Source organism: Aedes albopictus, chromosome 1 (assembly GCF_035046485.1).
Source record: "Aedes albopictus strain Foshan chromosome 1, AalbF5, whole genome shotgun sequence".
Lineage (NCBI taxonomy): Eukaryota > Metazoa > Arthropoda > Insecta > Diptera > Culicidae > Aedes > Aedes albopictus.
This window is the reverse complement of record NC_085136.1, coordinates 323,683,588-323,708,851: the sequence shown is the minus strand read 5'-3', so window position 1 is coordinate 323,708,851 and position 25,264 is coordinate 323,683,588. Positions and strand designations below refer to the sequence as shown.

Here is a 25,264-nt window from a genome sequence, read left to right as displayed (position 1 = left end):
TTGCTTGATTGAAGAGATCGCTGAGGACTGGTTGCGATGACTTGGTCTGTCATTTTGGGAATGACACCATATATGAAGAGTTTTGATATCCGTTCAGTTTGATGCGTTAAAACAAACAATATCAGTTGTAAATGAAGACTTGAAATCGCTTGATTGAAGTAGTACTGAAGATTGTTCCAATCAGATAACCATTGATTAGTAGGGCTTTGAACTGAAGATGTGAGAAATTGTTCAACTTGGGACGTCGATTAGAAACCAAAACCTGAAATAAGAGATAAACGATGTAAGATGTCACACTCATCAACCAAAACTCTAACAAAATGCTTAAAAACATCATTTTTCCACGTGTTAGAAATTGTAGAAAGAGAAAAACACCATCGTAATTCCAATAGATTCACCTATCAAGTTCTTTGGAAGTGCATGACTTATTAAGAAAAAAAAGCCATTTCAGGAAGAATTGCTGGAAAAACGGTCGCCAACAGGAGATTGGAATCGTTGGATCGTCGTCGCGGACAGTGTCATCAGTGGGACCTGAAAATATAGCAAGTAGTTTCCAATTATGCAAAAGTTGTAAATGTTTTCAAAGCACAAAATACTATTTTCCATGTAGAAGTTCAACTGATTTATCTTTTATGCCATGAATGCAGTTGAACATTACTCATTTAAAAAAATCAGGAAAATTCCATGAGATATTTTTGTAAAAACATAAAAACACGAGTCCCGTATCACTCCGGAAAGGGGGTAACGACATTTTATCAGATACACGATGACTGTACTCAGCTCTAATCATCGTCGAGCGAGCGTCACAACGGTCGGTCATCAATTCGGCCGAAAGCGCAACTAATCATGAGCTGACTGACTCGCTTCGCTCGCTTAAACAGGTCGAGAGAAACACCAACCAGCAGAGATAACAGAGGAAGTGATAACCAGACGTATTTTTTTGTCGAGCATCATCGACATCGGTCTCTGTCGGTTTCGACGAATGGTACGGACCCGAAATTGATACAAGCAAATAAAGCAATTCGGAACTGATAATTTTCTCGAACACAACTTCACAGAACGCAAATTGTTTGCTCGTTGTGAAGGGAAAATCACCGGGAATCGTGCAAGGAAGGGCACAAACAAACACATCCATTTGTTGCGCTACAACTGGCGGAATCTAGTTTCGAACGTGTTTCTGGCAATTGAGACAAATCCTACGTGCGGCTATACGGTATTATTCCATTTGTCATCTGCGCCATATTCTTTACATTTTGTGATATTGACGTCTGGGGAGGTATGGTAGAACCATAGACGGGCGGACGTTCATGACACTTCGTTTTACTGAACTAAACTGAAGATATTTATATATGAGTTTTGATCTAATCAACAAGATGTCATCCAGTTTGATTTCGAATGGAGAAAGGATTACAGAGGATTAGGAAAAGGACAGGAAAAGCTATATCTAGGGTCAAGAATACTTACGCATGACTGCTGTGGCAGGTACAGGTTCGGCTGGTACTTGGGCTCCAAGGCGAGCAGTTCGCTCAGCTTGGACATCATCTGCTCGAACGACATGGCTGGCTGCTGTGGGGCTTGGGGCTGCTGATGCAGGGGCGAACTCGAATGAGACTGTTTCTGTGGGGATAGCGACTTGGCTCCGGCCAAGTCCTGTGGGCCACCTCCGGCGAGGTGGCTGCCATTGCTGGTGGTCGCACCGGTCGTCAGGCCGTAGCTGGCGCCTGTGGCCTGATCGCCCTCCTGCGACTCCATAAGAACTGCATCAGCAGCATCCGGTGTCCCAAGCCGGCCCTCTAACAACATCCGCTGATTATGTTGCATCTCCTCTGATACATGAACCTTGCGCAGCATCATCGGCTCGTCGTCATCCATACGGGCGTTGCCACCACAGCCGATGCCGACGTGCTGTTGCTGGTCGATGTTGTTGTTCATGGTATCGACAGAATAGCAGCGTACAGGGACAGACATACTGAGGGCTGGCCTAGTACCTATTGTTATGCGCAACAAGTTGCGTAAAAGATGTAGGAAATCAGTGAAGCTGGTCTCACGCCACAACCTTTTCAGGTTAGGAAACTCGCGGGAGGTCGCGTCGAGCAGGACCAGGAGGGTGTAATTTAGCGCTCGGCTGGCTGACCAGACAAAACTTTAAATTCGTACCTTTCCTGTTTGCTTTTTCCCAGACTCTCCACGCTCCAGCGAGCTCTAGGTACTATCAACTTCAAGCTCAAAGCGCACAACTCGGGTTTCGTTATCAATGAACCGTGGACCCGGTTCAGCGGATAGCGAAAGCAAAAGTCTACGTTTTGAGGAAGGGCCTCGTTTTTTTTTGTTTCGGTATTACTCAAGAGAGAAAAGCTCAATGAAATAACTTCTTCTGAAATGTGACACTCAGAAAAAACCCTCAACTACACACACGCGAACCACAGTTTTCCGAGAGGTATACACCAGTTCCAAAACAGGCCCCACTGGAGGAGTGACACCCGGCGAACTTTAATACCTTTTTTATCGTTAGTAGTAACGTGGGTAACGCGCAACGCGCGACGCGCGATTTCAACTTTTCGCTGCTTCGTCGTCGTGTGTGCACCGACTACTAGTCCTTCTAGTCTATCGAGTCTTCGTACACACCGGTCAACTGCTGTATTTTACTACGCAGCAACCTTAGTACGCCTTTACGGTTAGCCTTGATCAATTTGGAAGAAAAAACAACGCACCAACACACAGTCACACCCTCGATCACAGACAAGGGTGTCGCCTCTTCCGAGATAATCGAGTTGACACGGGCTGAAAATTTCTTGTTTACGAAAAAGCTCACAGAATCCAACGACCTTACAGATCGATGACCTCTATACGACTAGATCAAATCAAGGAATCTTCACCGTGCACACAACAATGTTGCTCGAAGCGGAGACGAATGTGGCAATGGGCGCGCTTTCACTCTCAAACAGGCTAGATCAATGTCTGTCAACCTTGTTTTTGTCTTAATTGTCTTGGATTCTATTTCGAATCGATTGGGATTGGACTTCTCCGCTTTCCACACCAGGTAAGGAAGAATCACCACCGCAAAACTTACTTCTCTCTGTACGATCTGTGGAAATTAGGGTACATAGTTTAATAAAGAATGATCGAATACAACGGCAAAAGAATGGAAACGATTGAAGGAAAATGGTACGAATAGAAGGCGAGAGAGAATGAATGAAAACTGTGATAATTGTGTGTACGAATCAAGAAGAAATGAAATCAGCAAGCGAATGAGTATGTGTGTGTATGTGTGGGTGCAAAATGCGTGAATGTGTTTGTAAACAAAGTGCGCAGCAACTCGTCCAAACAATCCAGTGAACTCTTTTTTCCGCAATTCAAATCTCGTTCTACTTTTTATGTTGTTGCAAATCAGGGGTCACGTGCGAGAGTGTGTGCGGTGCGAAGCGAACGAACAGTTTCGTACGTGAGGAGACAAAGCGGAAGAGGTACAACAAGGGTTGCCTAATCGGTCAGCTTGAATATGTTTACCCTCGGCACAACACATTCGCAAGACACGCGCATGCCATCCCACTATGATATGTTTGTTATAGACAGACGTATATACACAACGGATCCATAGATGTGGTGGCACGGTTTCGGCTTTCCTTTGTTTGATTATAGCTTCCAGTTGCGAACCAATTTGCCCTCGTCCAGCGCGAAAAAAATCAGGACGCGACGAGGCTACTGATAAGAAGAAACTGCTCGACTCGACGGCGTAAACACTGTCGAGCCATTATTTTGATGTGGAATTGTTTTTATTCCGCTGAAGGTGCAAATTCAATTCCAAACTGCTAAAGTAATCAGAAATCATATCGAATTTAGGTCACAATCCGCCATATTGGCACGGCGTCCACCATCTTTGATGATTTGTATTCCCGATGTCATTTTGACGGATTGAAAAAGATGTTTCATCATCTCACTGAAAGGTTTTGTTTTCTGTTTACAAACATGTTTACATTTGCAAGATTGTTGCAACATCTTGCGCTTTTGATGCCATATCAGCAATGTTTTTCCGCGATAGGCAAGCCTCTTCTCTAAACAATGAGTCAATGGAAATAAAATTTACATTGCCGTATAAAATCGTTACGAAAGGGTGACCATATGTCAGACGGCAATTGGCTTCACCCCATAAAGAGACATAATGTTCCCATCATCGTCCAATTATTTGCACAATCATACGTAGGGCTTCCAGCTGTTTGCAAACTGCAAACTTTTGTTCGTGTGCGGCTCTTTCCGAGTTTCTAAGCCGGAACCGAATCAAAGCAACGCCCCTCCCGAAAATTCAAACCAAGCAACAACCGTTGGAACTTGGCGCTCGTCATGTCGGCAGCTGCGCTGCGCCTACTTCGATCAGAGATGTATCTCTCTCTAGGCCTGCGCCTATATGATCGCAGTAGCCCGCGCATATGTGCCAATTGCCCCGACTTTTTCGCTTCCTCTTCGTACATTATTCGCGGGACAACAAACAGAAAAGAAAGCGCAAACTTTATAAGAGCCAAAATTCCAATTAGAAGTGGGAGGATGGCGGCCAGGAGGCAACCGTTATCACGTATCACAAAAGGCAAATGTTTTAATTGACTTGACTTATTTTCTAGATTACACGCTATAAAAACAAGGTCGTAATTTTAGAGGTCGTACGAGAAGTCGCCTGCACCAGTTGAGAATCTTTATCCGAACTCCAAATTCTCAAACATTCACGTTACAAACGTAAGTAGACATGTTAGATCACGCACCAACACCCGCAAAAAACCGTGATGTCGAAACCGCGGGGCGCGCGCGGGACGTATCAAGTTCAACCATCATCATTTTTACAGAGATTCGTGCCTGGCCGTACAAACGCGACAAGCTACGACACATCTCGATGATGATGAGCTGAGCTGAGGATGTGTGTAAGCGTATGACGCACGACGCTTCGCTTATGTAAGCACTTCTGTCAGGAAACGCGAACGCTTTGTTGTGTGTCGTCTCGTCGTCGCTTGGACTTTATAAATTCAAAACAGCCTAAGCCATTTGAGAAGTAGCCTCACTCTTCCTTGCCCGATCCTTCCAAGCCGTTGTAAAACCTATCAGCAAGTCAGTCAGTCAGTCAGTGGTGGCATGTATGCGATTAGATTAACCAGTGTGACGGTTAATATCAGCTCGCAGTTGATTTGAACGCTTATAAACCACTTATAGAACAGTAAGCGTTGGCTGGCTGTAACCCGTTTGTTGAGATCTGGTTCCAATCGACGGATCTTGCCCGGATTCATATTGTATGTAAATTATTTCGGCTACCGTTGGGTGGCTATTGTTGTGGTACGTTCCACTCGTTGATCTTCGTAAATGATTTTCGATAGAAAAAAAAAACGTTTTGCTTTCTATAAATCCTCTTCAGTTGTCTGCCTGTGCGAAGAAGCAAGCGCTTCGCGCTGTTGCTAGTTTCGTCGGCAGACACTGTGAAAAAAATAAGTCTTTATAAAAATATATCGAACATATGTTACTCTATATTGATTTCAATACATGGTTCGATAGCGATTGATGACAACTACTTATCTTTGTATTACTGAAAAAAAAAACTTTTTTATAAATTCGTCATTTTTTTTTAGTGTATACATTCGTCGGCCGAATCGGAAGATACAAGTATTCCAAAGCCGCCGAATGACGAAATTGTACGGACGTCCTAACTCTGTCCCGGGAGGAAGCGAGACGGACAAATCTACCCCAGAGCGATGGCCCGTTAGGGGCTGTCCATAAACTACGTAGACTCTTAGGGGGGGACGGGGGGGTCTGGCAAAAGTCTACGCTCCATACAAATTTCGAAAATTTTGTATGAACAAAAGTCTACGAGGGGAGAGGGGGGGGGGGGTCTGAGATGGCCGAAAAAAAGTCTACGTAGTTTATGGACAGTGCCTTATTGAATCGGGCGGCGGTGGTGAAAAAGAGAGAAGGCGAAGCCCGACTTAGATACCAACACAATCCAAGGTTGCTTTGCTTCACGCTCCCCTTAAGAAGTACTAGAATGACGAAAAACTGTCAACTTAAAGAAAATATCGTGCGAATTCGTGAAATTTACACAACAATTGCGAAATCATTAAATTTGAAGATGATTTCACTCATTGGAACATTGGACGAACCATCGCCCACAAACACAAACAATAAACCGAACATTATTTGTGTAGTTGTGTGCGGATCTCGCTCGTACTGTTCACCACTGAATTTCTCGTACATCTCTAAACAGATGATTTTCCACTGCTTACTGCCCGTACCCTCCTTCTTGTTCTCCCTGCCCACGTCCAACGTTACTGCCGTGAGTAATTGGCGAAAACTTGTCCAATCGCGTCCGTTCATGCAAAATAATTTTGAACACCTCTGGCACACATTCGGGAACATTCGAGAGCATTTGCGTGAACGGTTCTAGGACACTGCCGTAATCGCAACTCGCTATCGCACACAGATTCACTGGATCACGAGGGTCACGGAATGGATTCGCTGGCGTCACTTGGCAGCAGAACAAGGGGGTTTGGAATGCACTAATTTACATGGAACCCACTTTGTTGACAGCCTGCCAGATATAACACACCTGAATGTTTCATTTCAACTCGGAAGGCCTGGATTTAGTTCAGAGAACTACTTTGAAACCATTATAAAACCTAGAATGCTACTAGGGGTGTCCGATCCTCTAGCGAAGCCTTGTTTACACCAATGTAACAGAGCACTTTGTTCAAACTGGACGAGATGGTACCTTCGGGTACATTTTGCACAACACTGTTTCACACACTTTGCACGACAGAAATATTCATTACCCCATGTCTGCGACCCACGATTTAACAATCGTAATATCCCATTCCCTGAAACAATTTTCGTAAGAGTGTCAATTTCAATTTACACGAATCTCATCATCGCAAGCACAGCACTACAGGGGGCGCTGCGAAGCTGAAATTCAAAATGGCCGCCACAATGGCTGCCTAACCAGGCGTACACACTTCACCCCTAGTGGATTGGAAGTAGAAATTTCATTCCGAATTTCTCGCCCACCGAGGCTTCCGGGGTCCTTTTAGGGACCCCAGTTCAATTACCGGACACTACCAGAACATTTTGCGACGATTACTTACCCGGATGCTTCCGTGATTGTGGCTCTCACTTTTGCTTCACCACCCCAATATCAGTAACAAAGAACTATTCGATTCGATATTAGATTCTACAATGACGGGCCCAGCGGAGATTCGCAGCGCTCGGGGTTCGATCCGATCTAGTACCGCGCGCTCTCTGTCATGGAATGTGCGCGAGTGTGCGTAGTAGGCTGGGTCCAGCACACACACTGTGTTGCCGGGTGTCGGTATTGGTACTAACTGTACACTCAGCTGATGTACGACGAGCAGCTTTCCTTCGTGTGTTGTATTGTCATGCCCTGCTGTTCAGCTGGTAGCTAGTTTACGTACTACCACTGCTTATGGGCCTGTTTTTTTTTCTTTATTTTGTACAGTAACAAAACAAACGATTGTGTTTGTTTGTCACACAAACCGTTCGAAGGCTCTTCGCTTCGCTTTGCTTTGGGGGCGAGATTTTCCGAGTTATGTTTTCCCCAGTCTTCGGGTTTGGGTTCCGTTCCGTCCGCCGACCGAACGATTTGACCGTTAAAACGCAGGTCACACGATCGGCTGTTTAGGTGTTCGGAGCCTAGGATGATTAGTTATTTTTTTCCTTTTGTGTATTGTGATTTTAGCTTACTTTGTTTGAAGATGGCAACGATTTTGTTGTTACAAATAACAGCTAATAGGAAAATATCTGCAAGCAGAAAAAAGAAGACAATTTTCTTTCTGAGTAACTAATTGGAAACATTGTATCTTATTGCTAGGTAAATAATCAAATGGGTTTAAAAGGGCCGTAATCCTATAAGATGATGCAATGAAAAGCTATTCTAGTACGTGATGAAAGGCTGATTTTTTCAAATGACAATGCACAACACTGATGATCCTAAGCCTACTGGTCCAATCCGATCAAATATTTTTCAATCAATCATTCGTGAATTTGTGACATTGTCTGTCATTCGTTTGAGATAGCAACTGCCAATAACCTTCCCGCTGCACTCAAAATGCACCTTCGATAGAAAAACAACCATCACGTCAGGTGTCTGACAACAACATCGGTGCACCCATATCTACGGCGCATTGATAATCCCGAGCGAAGTGCACTGGATCAACTCCAAGGTGTTAAATAATTAGTCGGGGCGATAACTCACTCTTTAGAAGACCGTTCCTTGCATACTGTGTTTTCAGAACTCGTCCCCTGTCAAACGATGCATCAACAAAATCAACACCTTGCCGCCGTCGATTATGACCTTTTCTTCCTTTTTGGCGTTTTGTCATTCTGTGCTGGTCCGATTGCTACTAGTTGTTGTGGAAGCTCGACTTCGTGATTCGAATCCAAATAAGGTGTAGTAAGCGACTACGGGTCGTTAATGTAGGACTTATGTAGGCAACGCATTAAGCTTTTTCGATCGGTTGGTATCTTGTTTCATTGAAGAATTTTAAGGCCGAAATTCATTGAACGACGCGCTTTGAAGGAAGGATTTGAAGGCGGTCGTAAGCACGAAGCAGCTCAAAAACTATTCAAGAATAGAAATAGGGGAATCACAGTACAAATTTACTCATTTTCTAATGTTTTCATTAATCCTAGTTGAAATTCTATTTTTTTTTGTTTTTATCTTGTGTCGTGCCCCTTGTTTTATTAGGGCATGTCTGATGGAGTACTAGATTACTAGTAATGAGCTGGATTGATAAATTCTCCTTTCCTGCAATGAAATGGTGCAAACAGCTTGGGTATAATGCTCTCCTGTCTAAGTTGCAGCTGTTGAAGCAAAACTTTGGGTCACTGTGTTGTTGCATTCTCTGTTTTTCCTCTTTAACTACACAGAAATTCAATGCTCAAATAGCAGCAAATTAGGCCAGAAATCACAATACTAACGCTGTTTGCGTCATTTAATTGCAGGAAAGGAGAATTTATCAACACATCATTCATAAATCCAGCTCATTGCTAGCAATCTACTACTCCATCAAACATGTTCTATTGAAGCTAGAAGCACGACACAAAAGTAATAACAGAAAATTTTAGAATTTCAACTAAGATTAATACATTAGAAAATGAGTAAATGTACTGTTGATCCATTACTTTTCCCTTAACCATTTGGAGCCATCTCCGAAAAAGTTAAACTAAGAATAGGACACGATCAGTGATGTACTAGATTTGTAGTAATGAGCTGAATTTTTGTATGGTAGAAGGTAAACTTTCCGTTTCTGCAATGAAATGGTACAAGAAGCGTAGATATTATGATTCCTGGTCTTATTTGATGCTGTTTGCGCAAAACTTTAGGCAACAGTGTTGTTGTTTTTTTGCAACCTCAACAACACAATTACACAAAGTTTTGCGCAAACAGCATCAATTTAGGCAAGAAATCATTATACCCTCACTTTTTGCAACATTTCATTGAATAAACGGAGAATTTACCTTCTCTTCGTACAAAAATTCAACTCATTACAACAAAACTAGTACTTCATCGAACATACCCTATTAAAAGATTTTAATGGCTGAGTTGATCATTTTAGAATAAATGATGAAATGCTATATTTTGATAGTTGTAAGTTGTAACCCGGCTTGCTTAATCGGTAGAGCGTAAGACTCGTAATTCCAGGGTCGTGAGTTCAGGCCTCACGTTGGGTGTCAATGTTACGAAAAATATAAACAGAACACTACAAATTCACAACAAAATGAAAGATTGCTGGAATTTGGAGTTCCACTCACATTTGACTCCTTCTTTCAAAAACTTGTCCTAGGTGCCGTAGGTTGTGCATGTTTCGAACTAATCTTCTGTAGAAATTCACCGTTCCAAAGACAAATCGAAGCTTGGAAATGTTTAAGGGTGATGTAATTTATGTGATGACTTCAGTTTCGTAGGATCTGGACGTATTCCTTTTGGGTCAACAATGCGTCCAAGATATTCGATTTCCGTTTGGTGGAGTTTGCGTTTTTTTTTTCAACTTCTCGTGACAACTATATGCAAACGGCTAAGCAGCTTCTTGAGAGATTTTGCATGTGATTCCCAGTCCTTTCCGAAAACAATCAAGTCATTGGTGAATGAAGGAACATATTCCGGTGATATCTGCGATGATGCTGTCTACCAATCGTTCAAAGGATGCTGGAGCTGACTTTACTAGTGACAGTCTTTTGAAATGGTAGTTGTGATCTAACAATGTCCGTGTTAGGGAACGATTTGTTTTGTAGTTGATCGTCGTGCAAAATGGCCCGAGCACTACAAAACTACAGATAATGATCAGTCACATTTACAAATTAGAAACACAAAATAACTACTCAAACTTTCTGCAAGATCAAACAGAAAAACAAACATAAACAAAATACGATTCATATGTTATACACCACACGGGCTCAAATTTGTCTGAACTCATAAAACTGATCATGAAGAAGTATGGCCTACGATGTTCTGAAAGTCTTGTTGAAAACCGCAAAGCGATCCAACGCTTGCAAACAAAGTTAAATCCTACAAACCGCTTGAAGTTGTTTTTAGGTTTAACATGTAAAGACCAGGGATGGAAAATGTCATAAAAATGTCATTTCTTTATTTGATTATTTCAGCGGAAATGTTAATTGGCGACATCATTGATTATCCATAACTAATCAGCGTTTTGGACTAGTGATGCATCAACCAGAAATTAACACCAAAAGTGGTGTAAATTGAAAAATTTCATGACATTTTTTTCATTACATTCCGCGACATTTCCCATCTCTGGTAAAGACATCGCACTCTTACGTTACGCAATGTTTCCGCTATAACTTTTCCCTTTGGAATACTCCGAAATTCGGCAAAGTTTTTCGCCACAACTTCGGTAATACTAAGTAGAAGTCTTCTACATCAAAGGTTACTTGGATTCAGACAAATATTAGCAAATGAACGATCAACACAACAATATGAAGTAGAATTTGAGATTTGCATTTTACTAACAATAAATTACAACGTGATTGGTCGGTCCATCATCAGTTCGGGAACCACTGCTCTGGCACCAAACCAAACAGCGATAATGATGACTCATAGATTCCTTATGGTGCAGCAGCAGTAGCAGCACCACTAATACATTATTACCCACAAACATTCCTTTTTGGCAGCGTCTCTCTTATGTCTACATGTTTCGTTCGTACCTCGTCGTCGAATGTAATTCCGACGAACCTACTTCCTGAAAGCAGCGATCGTTTGACTTCATGCAGTAAGCAAGCGCTGTTCAAAAAAGCAGACGACCTTGCGGTGGTACCACAGGTCGCTGCGCGAGGAGAAATCTTACTATCGTTCGATCAGACAACGACGATGGTCATTACTCTCTTGCTTGCTACCAACATATGTACGGGATGATCATGGTTCGATCCAGAAACCAATTTGCTCTGGATCAGGAACAAAACTGTGGTGGCACAGCAACTCCGAAGAAGTTGGAAATCTGGTCGGTTCGGTGCACTACCCCCCGATGGTGGATTGGCTTGAATTATCCGCTAGTAAACACGGACAGAAGTTAGTGAACTGCGCTTGCGAAAGTCCTTCAAAGCGCAATTATTGGCTCGTTCAACGAACAAACAGAACAAACGGCTCAAAACGCAGCAATGCGCTGTTAATTCACGGACGGGCAAGGCACAGAAAAAAAACAACAACTTCGACGACGACGACGTGCAGTCCTTCAGACTCGCTGCGACTCTTCAACTCGACACGTAGTAGGTAAACAGTCAGCATCGGATTCAGTTCGGTTCCGATCCGATATCAGAAAATGACTCATATCGAGACGCACACTTGGGTGACCTCCAATGCATGGATGATACCCCGATATGGTGTGAATTTGAAACCGACAGTCGATGTGACTCGATAATGACTGCTTCGGTGCTAAAAATGGAACCACTATGCAATGCATAGTATGTATGCGATGCATACCTGGCAAAAGATGATTCATGTGGGTGATAAGAATGTTGTCCTTGAAGATTCAAACCACCCATGACAAAGTGTCGCAGCAACACACAGGAATAAACTTGTTTCCAATGTGAATGAGCTCATGCTAGTCAGCCGGAAGTACCTTTAGTTTCATTTCGGATGTATATTGCATCATTCGTGCGAAAGAAGTGTCATGTAAAATGAGCGTTTATCGTAAGTATCAAAAGATAATTGAAAATTGAACATGTTATTACAAATAGTAGCCATCTATTTGCTGCATCAATTTATTTAAGTTATATTAGACACATTCCACGCACTTCTACGCCGCGGTTTTTTGAACTTGAACGATTTTTCCTGGCTCCTGCTGTCGATTTTGATTCTTTTTGCATAAAATTGAAGATTAACTTTGAAAACTGCTTCTAGAAAGTAGCAAATTTCTTGGCGATCGGTCACCATTTCTTCATTTTTTGCGATGGTGTCCCGTTACGCTGTATTTCTTGATTTTTTTTCGAAGTAAAAAGATTCAATTTCCAATTAAAAAATATAAAACGAATCTTATTCAAATCTGATCGTTTAATATGCTGGTTAGCATGTATTTAGCAACAAAACAGTTTGCAAAAGTTTGATTCTCGCGCAAAACGTAACGCGTGGAATGTGTCATTACCGTACTTGCATTGATTGCAAGTAAGGGGGGGGGGGGGAGTTGGGCGGGGGGTCAGGGGTGGCAGTGCTCCGGGATCCATGGCAAACATCTGATTAACTTCAAAGATTCAGAAGATATTCGTGTTCTAAAAATTTATCCGGGTTTTCTCTCCAGATCACTTGCCCAATCAGCATCACTGTATCCAGAAAACGCTGAATCCTCTTCTCTTCTGTATGACAGTTCGCGATGTTTGATTCCTTTCAAGTTTCATAAAATACGTTTGACAGCTGTCCATTATGGAAGGCCCCGATCAATGCTGAATGAACTCACCACACTCACAACCTGACTCATGCCCTGCGCAGTGACCTGCAGACCTCCAATTAGCTCGCGGCCGACTTTTCTCATTCTCCTTTATTTCGCTCATTGTCTTCAGCAGGTCGCTGCTTCACATCCAGCGAGGTTGATGCCGGTTTGGAATGCACCGTTTGAAATTTCTCAAGCGATTCCTCTATGTACCGCTCCTTATCGATGGAAACAGCGCAGCTTGTCCTGTTGACTAGCAAGCAAAAAATCCGTCATTCGTCCTTTTTCCATCTTGTATGTATTCGAGCGCTTTAGTCCCATTCGTTTGAGTTTCTGGTCCAGCAAGATGATGTTCTACACTCTGCTGGCCTGCTTGAGGCAGGACACTCCTACTGCGGAATAAGCCGTACTGGTTATTGTTGATTCTGTGAAGTTGTAAACTTTTGAGACAACAAGACACTGCACGTAACTTTGAAATAGTCATGCTTGCCTGTGATTGCCCGCCCAAGTAACCAAAAGTTCAGATAAAAGGGTACTTTATAAGCTAAGCAGCTTGTTCGAGGTCGCTCATTAGCCTTCTAAGCAGCTTCATTTTCAAGTGATTTTGGAACTTGAAAGTTCACATAAGCACGCTGGATAGCCTTCTAAGCAGCTTCTGACAGAACTTTGTCAAAATTCATGCAGAAACAAAAATGTGTTTTTCAGAATCATACCCTGTTGGTGGGGGTTTGTGATTCACGTCTGGAAATTGTTTCTGATAATTATATTTTCACATATGTCGCTGCTATGTAGATTTGAACTGAATCCTCCTGCGTGATAGCCTGCCGACTTACCGCTGCGCTGCTGAAGACACTTGACAAAGTCAAGCTAACTTCACTACTGTACAAATGTGCAAAACTAGCTGCCGACAGAAAATCGATTCAAGTCAGACTTTACCTGCTGTCCACTCAATCGCAGCGGTAGTACTGTGGTAGAGCGTAGGGCTCTCACGCAGCGACTATCGGTTCGAATCCGATGGGCGGCAATTTTTTTTTTTGCTCAAGCCTAGTATTTATTGATTTGATAAATTCATATTTGTCTTTTATTCGTGTACGCTTAAACAGTTGTTTTCTGTAAAAGAAATAAATTTAATCTTCATTGAAACACAATGCTACTGAACTGAACTTCTATGAACTTGAAAGTTCCGACAAAGTACCGACATAGCATCTTAAGCAGCTTTAAAGTTCTGCGAAGTTCAGATAAAGTTCCGAATGGAACTTTCTGGCTGCTTAAGAGGCTAACAATTAGCCTTGCCGGAACTTGTGACCGAAGTTCCAGCAAGGCTCATCGTTAGCCTCTTAAGCAGCCAGAAAGTTCCGTTTGGAACTTTATCTGAATTTCGCGGAACTTGAAAGTGCATTTTGTCATGGGAAGCGGACCTTTTGGTTACTTGGGCGTGCTCCCTCACGTTGCGCCTTATCGTAGGAATTTGAGAAAATTACAAGGAGCGCACAAGAGGGTGCTGCGGATCTAGTGGCCTTTGTAGCACACTTTCTGCCACCGTAGGCCTGCTGTCGTTCTCCTTCTTTATGCCACTGGAAGCTTCGAAGTCGGCAACGCCCTGTTACTACCCGACGTCGACCATGTATCTAGGTATTTTGTTGTATGCCAGAGCAGATTTGTTTCCATGCCGTTAGAGATGGATAAGTATTTCTGGTCTGAAGTCGTTTGATTCGATAGCATTCGCTGCCTTTGGTGTAAAAAAATGTTATCATAACTTTCTTCCTTCTTCTTGGCAACGGTAGGACAAAAGGACAGGGTAACTTCCCAAACGAAATTGATAATGTGTCTGATCCAGTACAGTAGCATTTGTGTTGCTATCGTATATCTCCCTTGTCCACCTCAGTTGCGACTGTAGTCTTGAATCATTTCGTCGACACGTCCATCGTCCCTCTGAATTGATCGTTGTTCCGCCGATCTCACAGAGTGAGATATATGTACCATGCTGTAGTTGGCTATGGCCTTCTACGAAAAACCGATTGAGATGGTCTGCATTCTCAGAAGCACCAGCAGAATTCTTTATGGCGTTGTTTTGAATACTCTCTTTTAGGATTGTTCCACACTTTTTTTGGGAAGATCCGAGGAAGAAATTTCATTCGGCATATTGTCTTTTTGCATCAGTAATAAGTATTTCGTCCTATCACGTTTTGCATGATAGTCTTGCCACGGTCGTTCATTACGCGCACGGTGCGGATTTCTGGAGTACTACGTGTAGGCTACGTCGCGGACAGCTATCGCTTGTACTATGCTGGGCAATCGAAAACAACCTCTTCCCAAATCCCAAGAAAACTCAAGCTATAGTTTTCTGCAAGGCGGGACGAGTCACTCCCGGAATCGACATTGAATTCTGCGGAGAAGCAATTGCAGTAAGAGATAAAGTAGTTAATCTCGGACTGCTCATGGACTGCAATCTTAAGTGGACGGAACAAACCAACGAGGCTACTATGAAGGCGTACAACGTTCTGCGTATTTTCCGGAGGTTTACTCCGGTGCTGTCCCATCAGGTTCGGCTGAAATTGGTGCAAGCTGTAGTGGTACCTACTTTCACCTACTGTGACGTTGTTTATTATCCTGGGCTTTCCGCCGAGCTAAGAGACAGGTTGCATAGATGTTTCAAGTCAGCGATACGATTTGTTTTCAAAATGAATCGTTTCGACACAACAGCCGCCGTCCGCAATTCTATACTCGGTCACGATCTACCTGACAACTACCGTCACCGAATATGTTGCTTTTTCCGTCAGGCTTGGGATGGAACACTACCGCAGTACATCTTGCAGCATCTTCAGCGGGGACAAATGGAACGAACTAGGACATACCTGTTACCAGCGCACTCGACGAGTAGTAAGAAGAGCCTGCTAATCTATGGAATATCGCATTGGAACGGATTACCGACAGAAATCAAGACTAAGCCAGCATTAACCTCATTCAAACAAGCACTGAAATCTTTGCATTAGACTAAAAGACAGATTATTTCAAAACCAAACATTGTCGTTAATTTCAAGTTTTTAATTTGTACACACCAAATTTTTAGTGCTGGAAATCAGCAAAAAATTGCTGATTTTTTTTGTGCTGTTAGTTCAGCAATCCAACCAGCAATAAAAGACATTGCTGAACGTCCAGCAATAGCGGTCGCCACAAAACTGACAGTTCTTTTGCTGGTCATTCAGCAAGGTACAAAGTGATTTGCTGATCAACCAGCAATTGACTGGTAAACAATTTTTGCTTTTTTCTTGGAAAGAAAATATTGAAATTGTAGCAAACTTAATACTAATAAGTGGCTTTTATTTACAGGAAGTATTTTTTTTTATTGGCAAACTATAATTTTTATTTCTTCTGACGAATCAGCATAAATATCCGTCGCCCATCGTTCACCACCATAAAACAATCGTCATTTTATTTCAGGCAGGATTGAAGGTATCTTGCTGCATTTCTCTTCTCATCATGCCTGTAAACCAGAGATTTTGTTAGGATGTTTATTATTTTTAAAATTCAATGAGTATATACAGAATATACACCGATAATCATCGTTTAGTACGTGCTTCTGCCCATTAAACGTTTGAAATTAGATGAAGTGAAATAAGAGATTTTTCATCTTGGTGTTTGACAGATCGATCGATTACTGGCTTTCAGTAACAATTTAATTGCTGATACGCCTTCAGTAATCGGTTTTGCTGATTTTCGGCGATTCTCAAAATTGACAGCTGGTTTCAACCGTTCTGTCAAACAGAATACTGATAACCAGCAAATAAAGAAGTGCTGATCAGCAATCAGCAAGCCAAAATGCTGAATTACAGTAAAAAGTGGCATTGATTGCTGCACAGCAGCAAATGAGTGTCTTGCTGAACCAGTTTCAGCAATTCAAATTGCTGAAACATTGAGGGAAAATTTGGTGTGTAGGTTCGATTAATTTTCCTTTGTAAACTTTGTTACGCATTTGTGTTGTTTAACTTTCCTTAACCTGATACAAAGTTGTAAAACTGACAGGCTTACGTACGATTAATAAATTACAAAATTACTATGCTGTTGGTGATCTAGGAGGGGTACGCTGATCTCGAATGAAGGTGGTTTGCTACCAGTTGAGCTTGGGTATTACAGAAGACGTTCGATAAGTGCAACATGTTTACGTTTCAGTTACCGAATGAAATTCGCTAACTGCAACGACTGACAGCCGTCAAACAGTTGTCAATTGCTGTTGGACGCAGCCAGAATGCACTCAAAAACATCGCAATGCAGCTGTAGTGCATCTGAAAAACATCGCAACTCTGTTGACGTTTCGTTTTTGACAGATAGCGGTGCGATAACTGCAAAATTATTGCACTTACCGGACTTGCAGTTAAAAAGCATTGCAGTTGTTGGTTTCATCGGATTAGCCATGTCTCGACCCAAATATGAGGTAATAAAAATCACACAAATCAATCTTTTTCATTTTTCTTTAGCTGCCTCATAAATCCTGTTTGATTATTTGAGTAAATATACTATAGTGAATAAAAGGTATGATAATTGGTGTGATTCTATTGAATTTGTTGTATGGAATTTTTAGAAATATGTAGATTTTGAATTCTTTGATGATAGTCAAGTCATGCTATAAATGTTTGTGAACTTACTTGTTAGTGAGTCGGATTAACCAGTAAGCGAAAATCTCCAAATGGACGCAGAGCCTCGACCCGCAAGCCACATTCGGAAGTAATGGCGAAACCACTGCGCTACGTGCTAGTGGTATACACACAAACGAGCAAAAAGAGGCCCGAAAATTCGCTGTTTTGATATGCAAATCGCCTTGATCAGAAGAAGTTTGCTAGCAAAACGGTGACCCGGTTAGAAAAATGTAACTACGGTTAGAAAAATGTTTTCCTTGACATGACTTAAAGTTCAAAACTAACATGTTACCGTTTAGTAAAATAAATACAATACAATACAATACAATACGGAAATGAGGCCTTCGAATTATTGAGTGATCAATTTACAGCGACAAAATAATGGGCAATTGCATCATCTTTGTTGAGCGAAATGAAATGGTACGGTGATTGTTTGTTATCGATATCGGCGATTTATGGGCAGGGGCATTGAGTACTCACCTTTGGAATCAAGTTATGAGTCGTTTTCCGTTCGTCCGCTTGATTTGTATGTAAAAATTACGATAATTTGAACTCTCGATGATGTTTGTGGGTGGTGTTTGTCCCCACTTTAGATGGTGGCGATGGTGGGTGGTGGCGATGGTGGGTGGTTGCGATGTGTGTTGTATATTATATATTTTTGTAAAATAAATTAAAATAATATCTACACATATATCACAGATGTTTGTTGGATGTTTTCTTCATCAACTTTCACCTCCGGTTGACCATCATCATTCGTCGTCGCTCTCTTTACTCTTCTTCTCACACCCGTGCACTCGAGCTTGCCTTGGTTTTGTTCGAGCCTTCCAAGCGATTCGCGTTTGCGTTCAGTTTGTCTTCTGTTTACTGACTGACACAGAGGCTTTTGTTGTGAAACCTCTTGCTAAGAGCGTCGCGGCGACTCACCTCAAAACCCGGGCGTCGTTCTCTCCCAAAAATTGATCGCGTTCGTACGACTCGGAACCGTCCCTGCACACAACCACACCATTTGCTTGTGCTAGTGTCCGCGACTCAACTTTTCATCGTAAACAAAAAATTTTCTTCTTTTTCGGTTGGAGACTGCCTACCACAGCGCTTGGGCTTGTTTATTGATGGGGGACGCTATGCTACTGCTTCGAAAAAACCGACCGACTTGTAAAACCTCTTGTCGTTGCGGGGTAGTAATGCACAGTGCTCTACGCTCTCAGTTCCTTCCTATCTCGCTGCGATATTTTCAAAAATGGCTTCTTTTTTGTACACAAAAGTATCACAATTTAAACTAAAATGGGATTGATATCGCATTCACATTCACTTCCGATTGCACACACAGTCGCGACGAAAGACGATGAAAACTCACGCTCAATGCTACGACATTATTATTAGACACGGATCTCACGATCTAGCTCCTCTAACTAGAAAAGTGGCGTTACTCCAAATGGACCTCCACCAACTATTGCATCACTTTTCCCTAAATGCTCCGCGGAAAGTCTTTCCTAGGTACTCTGGAAAGCTTCTAGGGGAGTGTTCTTTTCTAGGTGGCACACTTGAGCACTGCGTCAACGACGGACACAAAAGCCTTATTCCATTTTGATGGCGTTCTATTCTTCTGCTGCACAAAAGTTGAAAAATTCAAACTGGTCGAATGGACGCTGGACAACACTTTCGCTCTGATCGAGGTTCAAACAAAGAATGATTTTCATCGCTGGCTGGCTGGGTTTCCGAACTTCCGAGCGCTGTGTGTGGAGAAAAGAGCTGCGTTTGTAAACAGGGCCTACCGCGTTGCGGTAGTGTTGGTGACAGTGCGTTGCGTGTGTACACACGCAGGGGAGGGGAAATTTTGTGTTTCCATCCGCGATCTTCTTTAATCTAGTACCGCACTGGGAGGAAATTTTCATGCGAGCTGTCACCAACACCGGCGAGTCGGTTGAGCGTGTGCGTGACCGAGGGCTACGATTTGGAGAGATTGTTGTGCAACTAGTTTTGAGAGAGATGGAGCGCGTTCAAGTGTAGAGTTATGCTGAGAGAGTTCAAGAGATTTTTGAACTTGGTTGGTCGTCGGTGGGTGGATGACTCTTTTGGTGCTTTGATTGGATTGTTATTAATTTAATTATTCCAGTTGGAAGGAAAACAGTGATCCAACGTTTCAAAATACTTGTTCTAATTGTTCCATCAATAACTATGGAAGTTCACATGCAACGCAATTAATGCTTCTGCTTAGGTGATTAGACAAACACTAACTGGTAAAACGGCTAGGGCTAAAACGATAATCACAAATTTATAACGGCGAATCGCGCATTCTCTTGGACCAATGTCGCGTCGCGTCTCACGTATGGATCGACGCTGTCCTGGAACCGTTGTGTTGAACAACCACGCTAGAGATTTGAATTTGAATGCTGGTGGTCTTCGCCTCACGCTCGGTGCCAAGAGCGTGGGTTTCGAATGTTAAATTTGACGGTTGATGATTTTGACTCGGAATTTGAAAATGAGCCTTATCATTCATTATTTAGTCTTACATTATAGGTAATTATAATAAATCTGAATCAACCATTCCTCGCCACAACATTTAATTCGTACCTGCAGTTCTCCATCCTCGGCCGCGTCCCACATTTGCCAGATCGTTCTGCACCTGATCCGCCCATCTTGTACGCTACCTTCTAGGTCTTTCTGTGCCATCTGATCTCAAGCGAACACCAGCTTTGCAGGGCTGTTTTTCGGCATTCTCACAACATACATTGCGCATCGTATCCTTCCAGCTTTTGGGACCTTCCGGATGCTAGGTTTGCCGTAGAGCGCAGCGAATTCGTGGTTCATTCTTCGCCGCCACACACCGTTCGAACGCTCGAACATTTCGAGTGCTTCCATGTCCTCCTCAAGCATAGTCCAGATCTCGTGCCCGTAGAGAACCACCGGTCTTATTTGCGTTTTGTACATGGTGCACTTGGTGAATGGCGGCGTGGTAACAGATCTAGGAGTACGTACGCAGGACGAAAGATTTCCAGTCCCTAACCTCCAAGAGATTTAGGAGGAGGTTGGCCGGTTGAAACAACAGCTTTTAAAACACGATGGAGAAACACTGCCGTGTGCAGCATAATTGTCCCATGTTCTATGGGAAATCCTATTAACATGGGACAACTATGCTGCACATGGCAGAACACTGGTGTGAGCACTACACTGAGTCATTACCAAGATTTGGGAGGAGGAAGTATTACCGGAGGAATGGATGGAAGGTATCGTGTGGTCCCATCTACAAAAAGGGCGACAAGTTGGATTGCGGGAACTATCTCGCGATCACACTACTGAGCACTGTTTACAAGATACTCTCTCAAATTTTATGCCGCCGTCTATCACCGATTGCAAGAGAGTTCGTGGGGCAATATCAGGCTGGATTTATGGGTGAAATCGCTACCACGAACCAGATATTCGCCATCCGCCATGTGTTGCAGAAATGCCATGAATACAACACAACGTTCCCACACATCAATTGTTCATCGATTTCAAATCGGCGTATGATACAATCTATCGAGAACAGCTATGGCAGGTTATGCACGAATACGGATTCCCGGATAGACTGATACGATTGATCAAGGCGACGATGGATCGAGTGTTGTGCGTAGTTCGAGTATCAGGGACTCTCTCGAGTCCCTTAGAATCTCGCAGAGGGTTTCGTTAAGGTGATGAGTATTTCGTGCTTGCTGCTTAACCCTGTGTTTATGTAAAGGAATTAAGTGCACATCAACGCCATCAACGGAGACTGCCCGACATATAAACTCGATTTGACCGCACGATGGCAGTGTGTTCATCGTTAAAACACACTGGCCCACAAAGCGACACGAGCGCTCAAATGTCAATAACGACGAACACTGGAAACAAAAATGACAACACGCCAATGTAAGTGATGGGATGCTAGCGCCACGCAACGGGAGCATAACGACATACTCTGATATGACCGTTACAAAGTTTTACACAAGGCAGAAAGCGAAGATAGACGTCTGTTCTCTGTGTTAGAAGGTGTAATGAGGAGAGCGGGGATAAACACGAGTAGAACGATTTTCACGAAGTCCGTTCAGCTGCTTGGTTTTGCTGAAGATACTGATATTATATGTGTTTGGCTCGTAAATTTGAGACGATGGCGGAAACGTACATCCGACTAAAGAGTGCAGCCAAGCGAATCGGATCAGTCATTAATGTATCGTAGACAAAGAACATGATGGCAAAGGGCTCCAGGGAGGAATCACCGCGCCCGCCACCTATCGACGGTAATGAAATCGAGGTGGTTGAAGTATTCGTGTACTTGGGCTCACTGATGACCGCCGACAACGACATCAGCAGAGAAATTCATAGACGCATTGTGGCAGGAAATCGAGCTTACTTTGGACTCCGCACTCCGCAGAACTCGACGATTGAACAAAGTTCGCCGTCACACGAAGTTAACTATCTACGAAGCGCTGATTGGACCTGTAGACTTCTGTGAGCACGAAACTTGAACTCTACGTACATAGATCCAACGCGCCCTTGGAGTTTTCCAACGGATGGTGCTGCGTGTAGTACGCACCTGAAAAGTACTGTGGAAAAGGATAGGACAAGAAACGGTCAAGAAATGATTTCGTTGTCAAAATTTCTTGAGCGGTCCGCAGCTGAAAAGAAATGAAAATTGTGTAACGCTCGTAACGCCTGCCGGGCAAATCAAATGGAGCTGTCACTTTTCCTTGCGGAAAAATGTTCCGCTCAATTATTCCCAGGCCCCTGACACGGCCTATATCAATGCATTGGAATCAGGCCCCTGACACGGCCTATATCAATGCATTGGAATCATGGTAGACAGGATGTCCTGGGCGCTAGTAAATAGCGCCCACTGTCAAATGCGAAAACATCAACAATTTTTTGTTTAACGTTTATTTTGGTTAGTTGATCAGTTTTTGGAAACATTTTTTCCACCTCTTATGATCACGAAGCACTTCAAACTCGCTTTAATATTAATGTACGGTAAGAGGAGCATGCGATTAGTTGAATAAAGCAACCCAACAAACACGCATTGTGAATGTGATTTCGTGTGTGGCTCACAACTTCAAACAAAAGCTGCGTTTGTTGATTACACGCTCGTTTCAATTTGCACGAATATAAGTATAAGGCAGTTAGATGTTGGCTACGATAAATTTCATTCATGCCAGGGGCCTGATTATTCCCCATAAGGAAAACTGACATTTCCTCCCATACTAATCAGTTGTCAAAATTCCTTTGGTAGTTAGAGGGATTTTTTCTTGAGTGCTTTTCTTACCAGGTGCATACTAAACTTAAGGCGGAGTGCAGACGGAATACGGGACTTGGAGAAGGCGAATGAACCATGAGCTGCACCTGCTGCTGATAGAACCAACCATCGACTACACCGCGACGATGGGCGGGTAATGCCATCAGGATGTCGGATAGCAACCCGACTAAAATAGTTCTCGAGTGTCATCCAGCCGGTACAAAAAACGTGGTGCGAAACGAGCTGGGTGGGTCGATTAAGTGGAGGACGATTTGCAGACCCGTCGCAGAATGTGAAACTGGACCGAGTAGACTGGAGACGACTCCTACGTACAGCAGAGCACACTCAGGCCTTAGTCTGACCGGTAAGGTAAGTAAGCATGGTTACGTTTGTGAAGTAGTTGTTGCGTATGTACCGTGGAGGGCCCATATTCTGCGCACCTAAGACTTCTTCAACTTCAATCAGCTGTAACAAATTCCAAATCGAACCGATTTGGCTGAATTTTTGACCGCACATAGTTATTAGCTTTGTAAATAGGGTAAACATATAATTCTTATACAAAACACTCAATTTATATGTAAAATCATTAAAATTCTAAAGTGTGTCTTTGTTCCTAATTCTGCGCACCCTTTTTTGGAATGTTCCTTATTCTGCGCACTAATGTTCCTAATTCTGCGCACATGGAAAAAACTTCAAAAAGATAACATATTGTAATGAGAACATGATTCATAGATGAAATTCAATTGAATTCTTCATTTTCAACTTTTATACGACAATTCGACCATATTGGAACTTTGCATGTCCCCAACATTGATACTACCTACTTTGATTACTAAGCAAAGGGAATTTCAATCATAATACACATAAGGGTTTTATAGCATTAGCATTATCGAATACTACTACGTACCTAAAGCTTTTTAGTTATCCGCATATGCACATTTTAGTAAATTCTACTTTCATTTCTAAAGGCAATATAAACTTTTTCGCCATTACAAGGTGGCATAATCATTGTTTGCTAACTGAGACTTCTTTCTTGTCTAGCTCCAGGGTTTCCACTGTTTAAAAAAAATCATGTAAACTCACATCATATATCGCATTTGACGAATGCTTGCATGAATACATAAAATTTCCCCCGAGGTTGATAGCAAATGTCTAAAACAAGTGATTAGTCCGGTCGAACTATCAGATCAAAAATGTAAAAATCGTAAATTAGCCTTTGAAGGTTATAAACTAACTTGTTGAGACGTAATTACATTTACCGAATTGCTAGAAACATAGAATATCCTAGTTATAACTATGGTGGCATTTATATGATGTTTGTTTATAAATTATATGTTCAAATTTTAGTGTTGAAATGTCTGCGCAGAATTAGGACCACTATTTAATACCGGTTCCTAATTCTGCGCACCTAAGAAGAACAAGAAGATTAAGAAAAGAAGAAGAAAACTCAATTGTTTTTTGCCGATTCTGATTCCTCGAAGACAGCAGTGCAGGATGCGCATGGAGAAGCAGACATTCTCTTTATTATTTATGTCGCAAAATGCTTCAGCTCATGAGGCAACTCTTTAGCAGCTTCTCCAACGGACACAGGTTTCAGGCAATTTTCAGTACTTGCAACATCATTTTATTTTTTTACAAAATCATGGTCGTTGATTTGAAAATTTTTTCTTCACAAACTTTTTCATTACTATTGAAACAATATTCAAAAAATATATTTGAAGCTAATATTGAACTAGCGTCCGTGATTTTGTAGTATATTCGAGAAAGTGCGCCGAATTAGGGACTGCGCAGAATTAGGACCGGTCACGGTAATATAGTTCTAAGAATTTTCCATGAATTGGAAAATGGAATAAAATTCTTCGATTGTGGCATGGAGTGTGTTACGTTTGCATTTAGTCGTATTTTTTTTATCGTAGGTTTTAGTGTATTCGTTTTTCAAAACCAAATCAAAAACCCTTTGAAAACCTGAAATCAATTGCTCCTTCTGCACAAAGGGCAGTTGAATATACTATGAAAGGAACGCTAGATAGGGCCCATATAGCCGAGGCGGTAAACGCACGGGTATTCAGCATGACCATGCTGAGGGTGACGGGTTCGATTCCCGGTCGGTCCAGGATCTTTTCGTAAAGGAAATTTCCTTGACTTCCTTGGGCATAGAGTATCTTCGTGCCTGCCACACGATATACGCATGCAAAATGGTCATTGGCAGAGGAAGCTCTCAGTTAATAACTGTGGAAGTGCTCATAGAACACTAAGCTGAGAAGCAGGCTTTGTCCCAATGAGGACGTTACGCCAAGAAGAGAGAGAGAGCTAGATAGTCGTTTGTTCCTTTCACCGTTGCGAAACCCAAATTACGTTGAAAGCAAGGTATTCGATTTAGTCTAATTCCTCAAACATGATAGCATAGCAAAAGGGCGCTTTGAATTGGGATCAGACGCTAGAAGTTTATTAGGCTTTTGGATAATTAT

The 25,264-nt window shown here is 42.4% G+C and overlaps 1 protein-coding gene across 1 annotated transcript in view; it reads right to left on the bottom strand.

Moving 5' to 3' along the window:
• The window catches only part of LOC109415927 (cyclin G), a gene marked incomplete in the record, with an annotated part of 220,614 nt that extends 201,366 nt beyond the window's left edge, over positions 1–19,248 (bottom strand). Inside the window, 4 exon segments of the mRNA XM_062847247.1 lie at positions 1,465–1,988; positions 3,071–3,085; positions 7,110–7,782; positions 18,035–19,248. Coding sequence (XP_062703231.1) covers positions 1,465–1,968 — 504 coding nt within the window.
• Between the last annotated feature and the right edge of the window lie 6,016 nt (positions 19,249–25,264).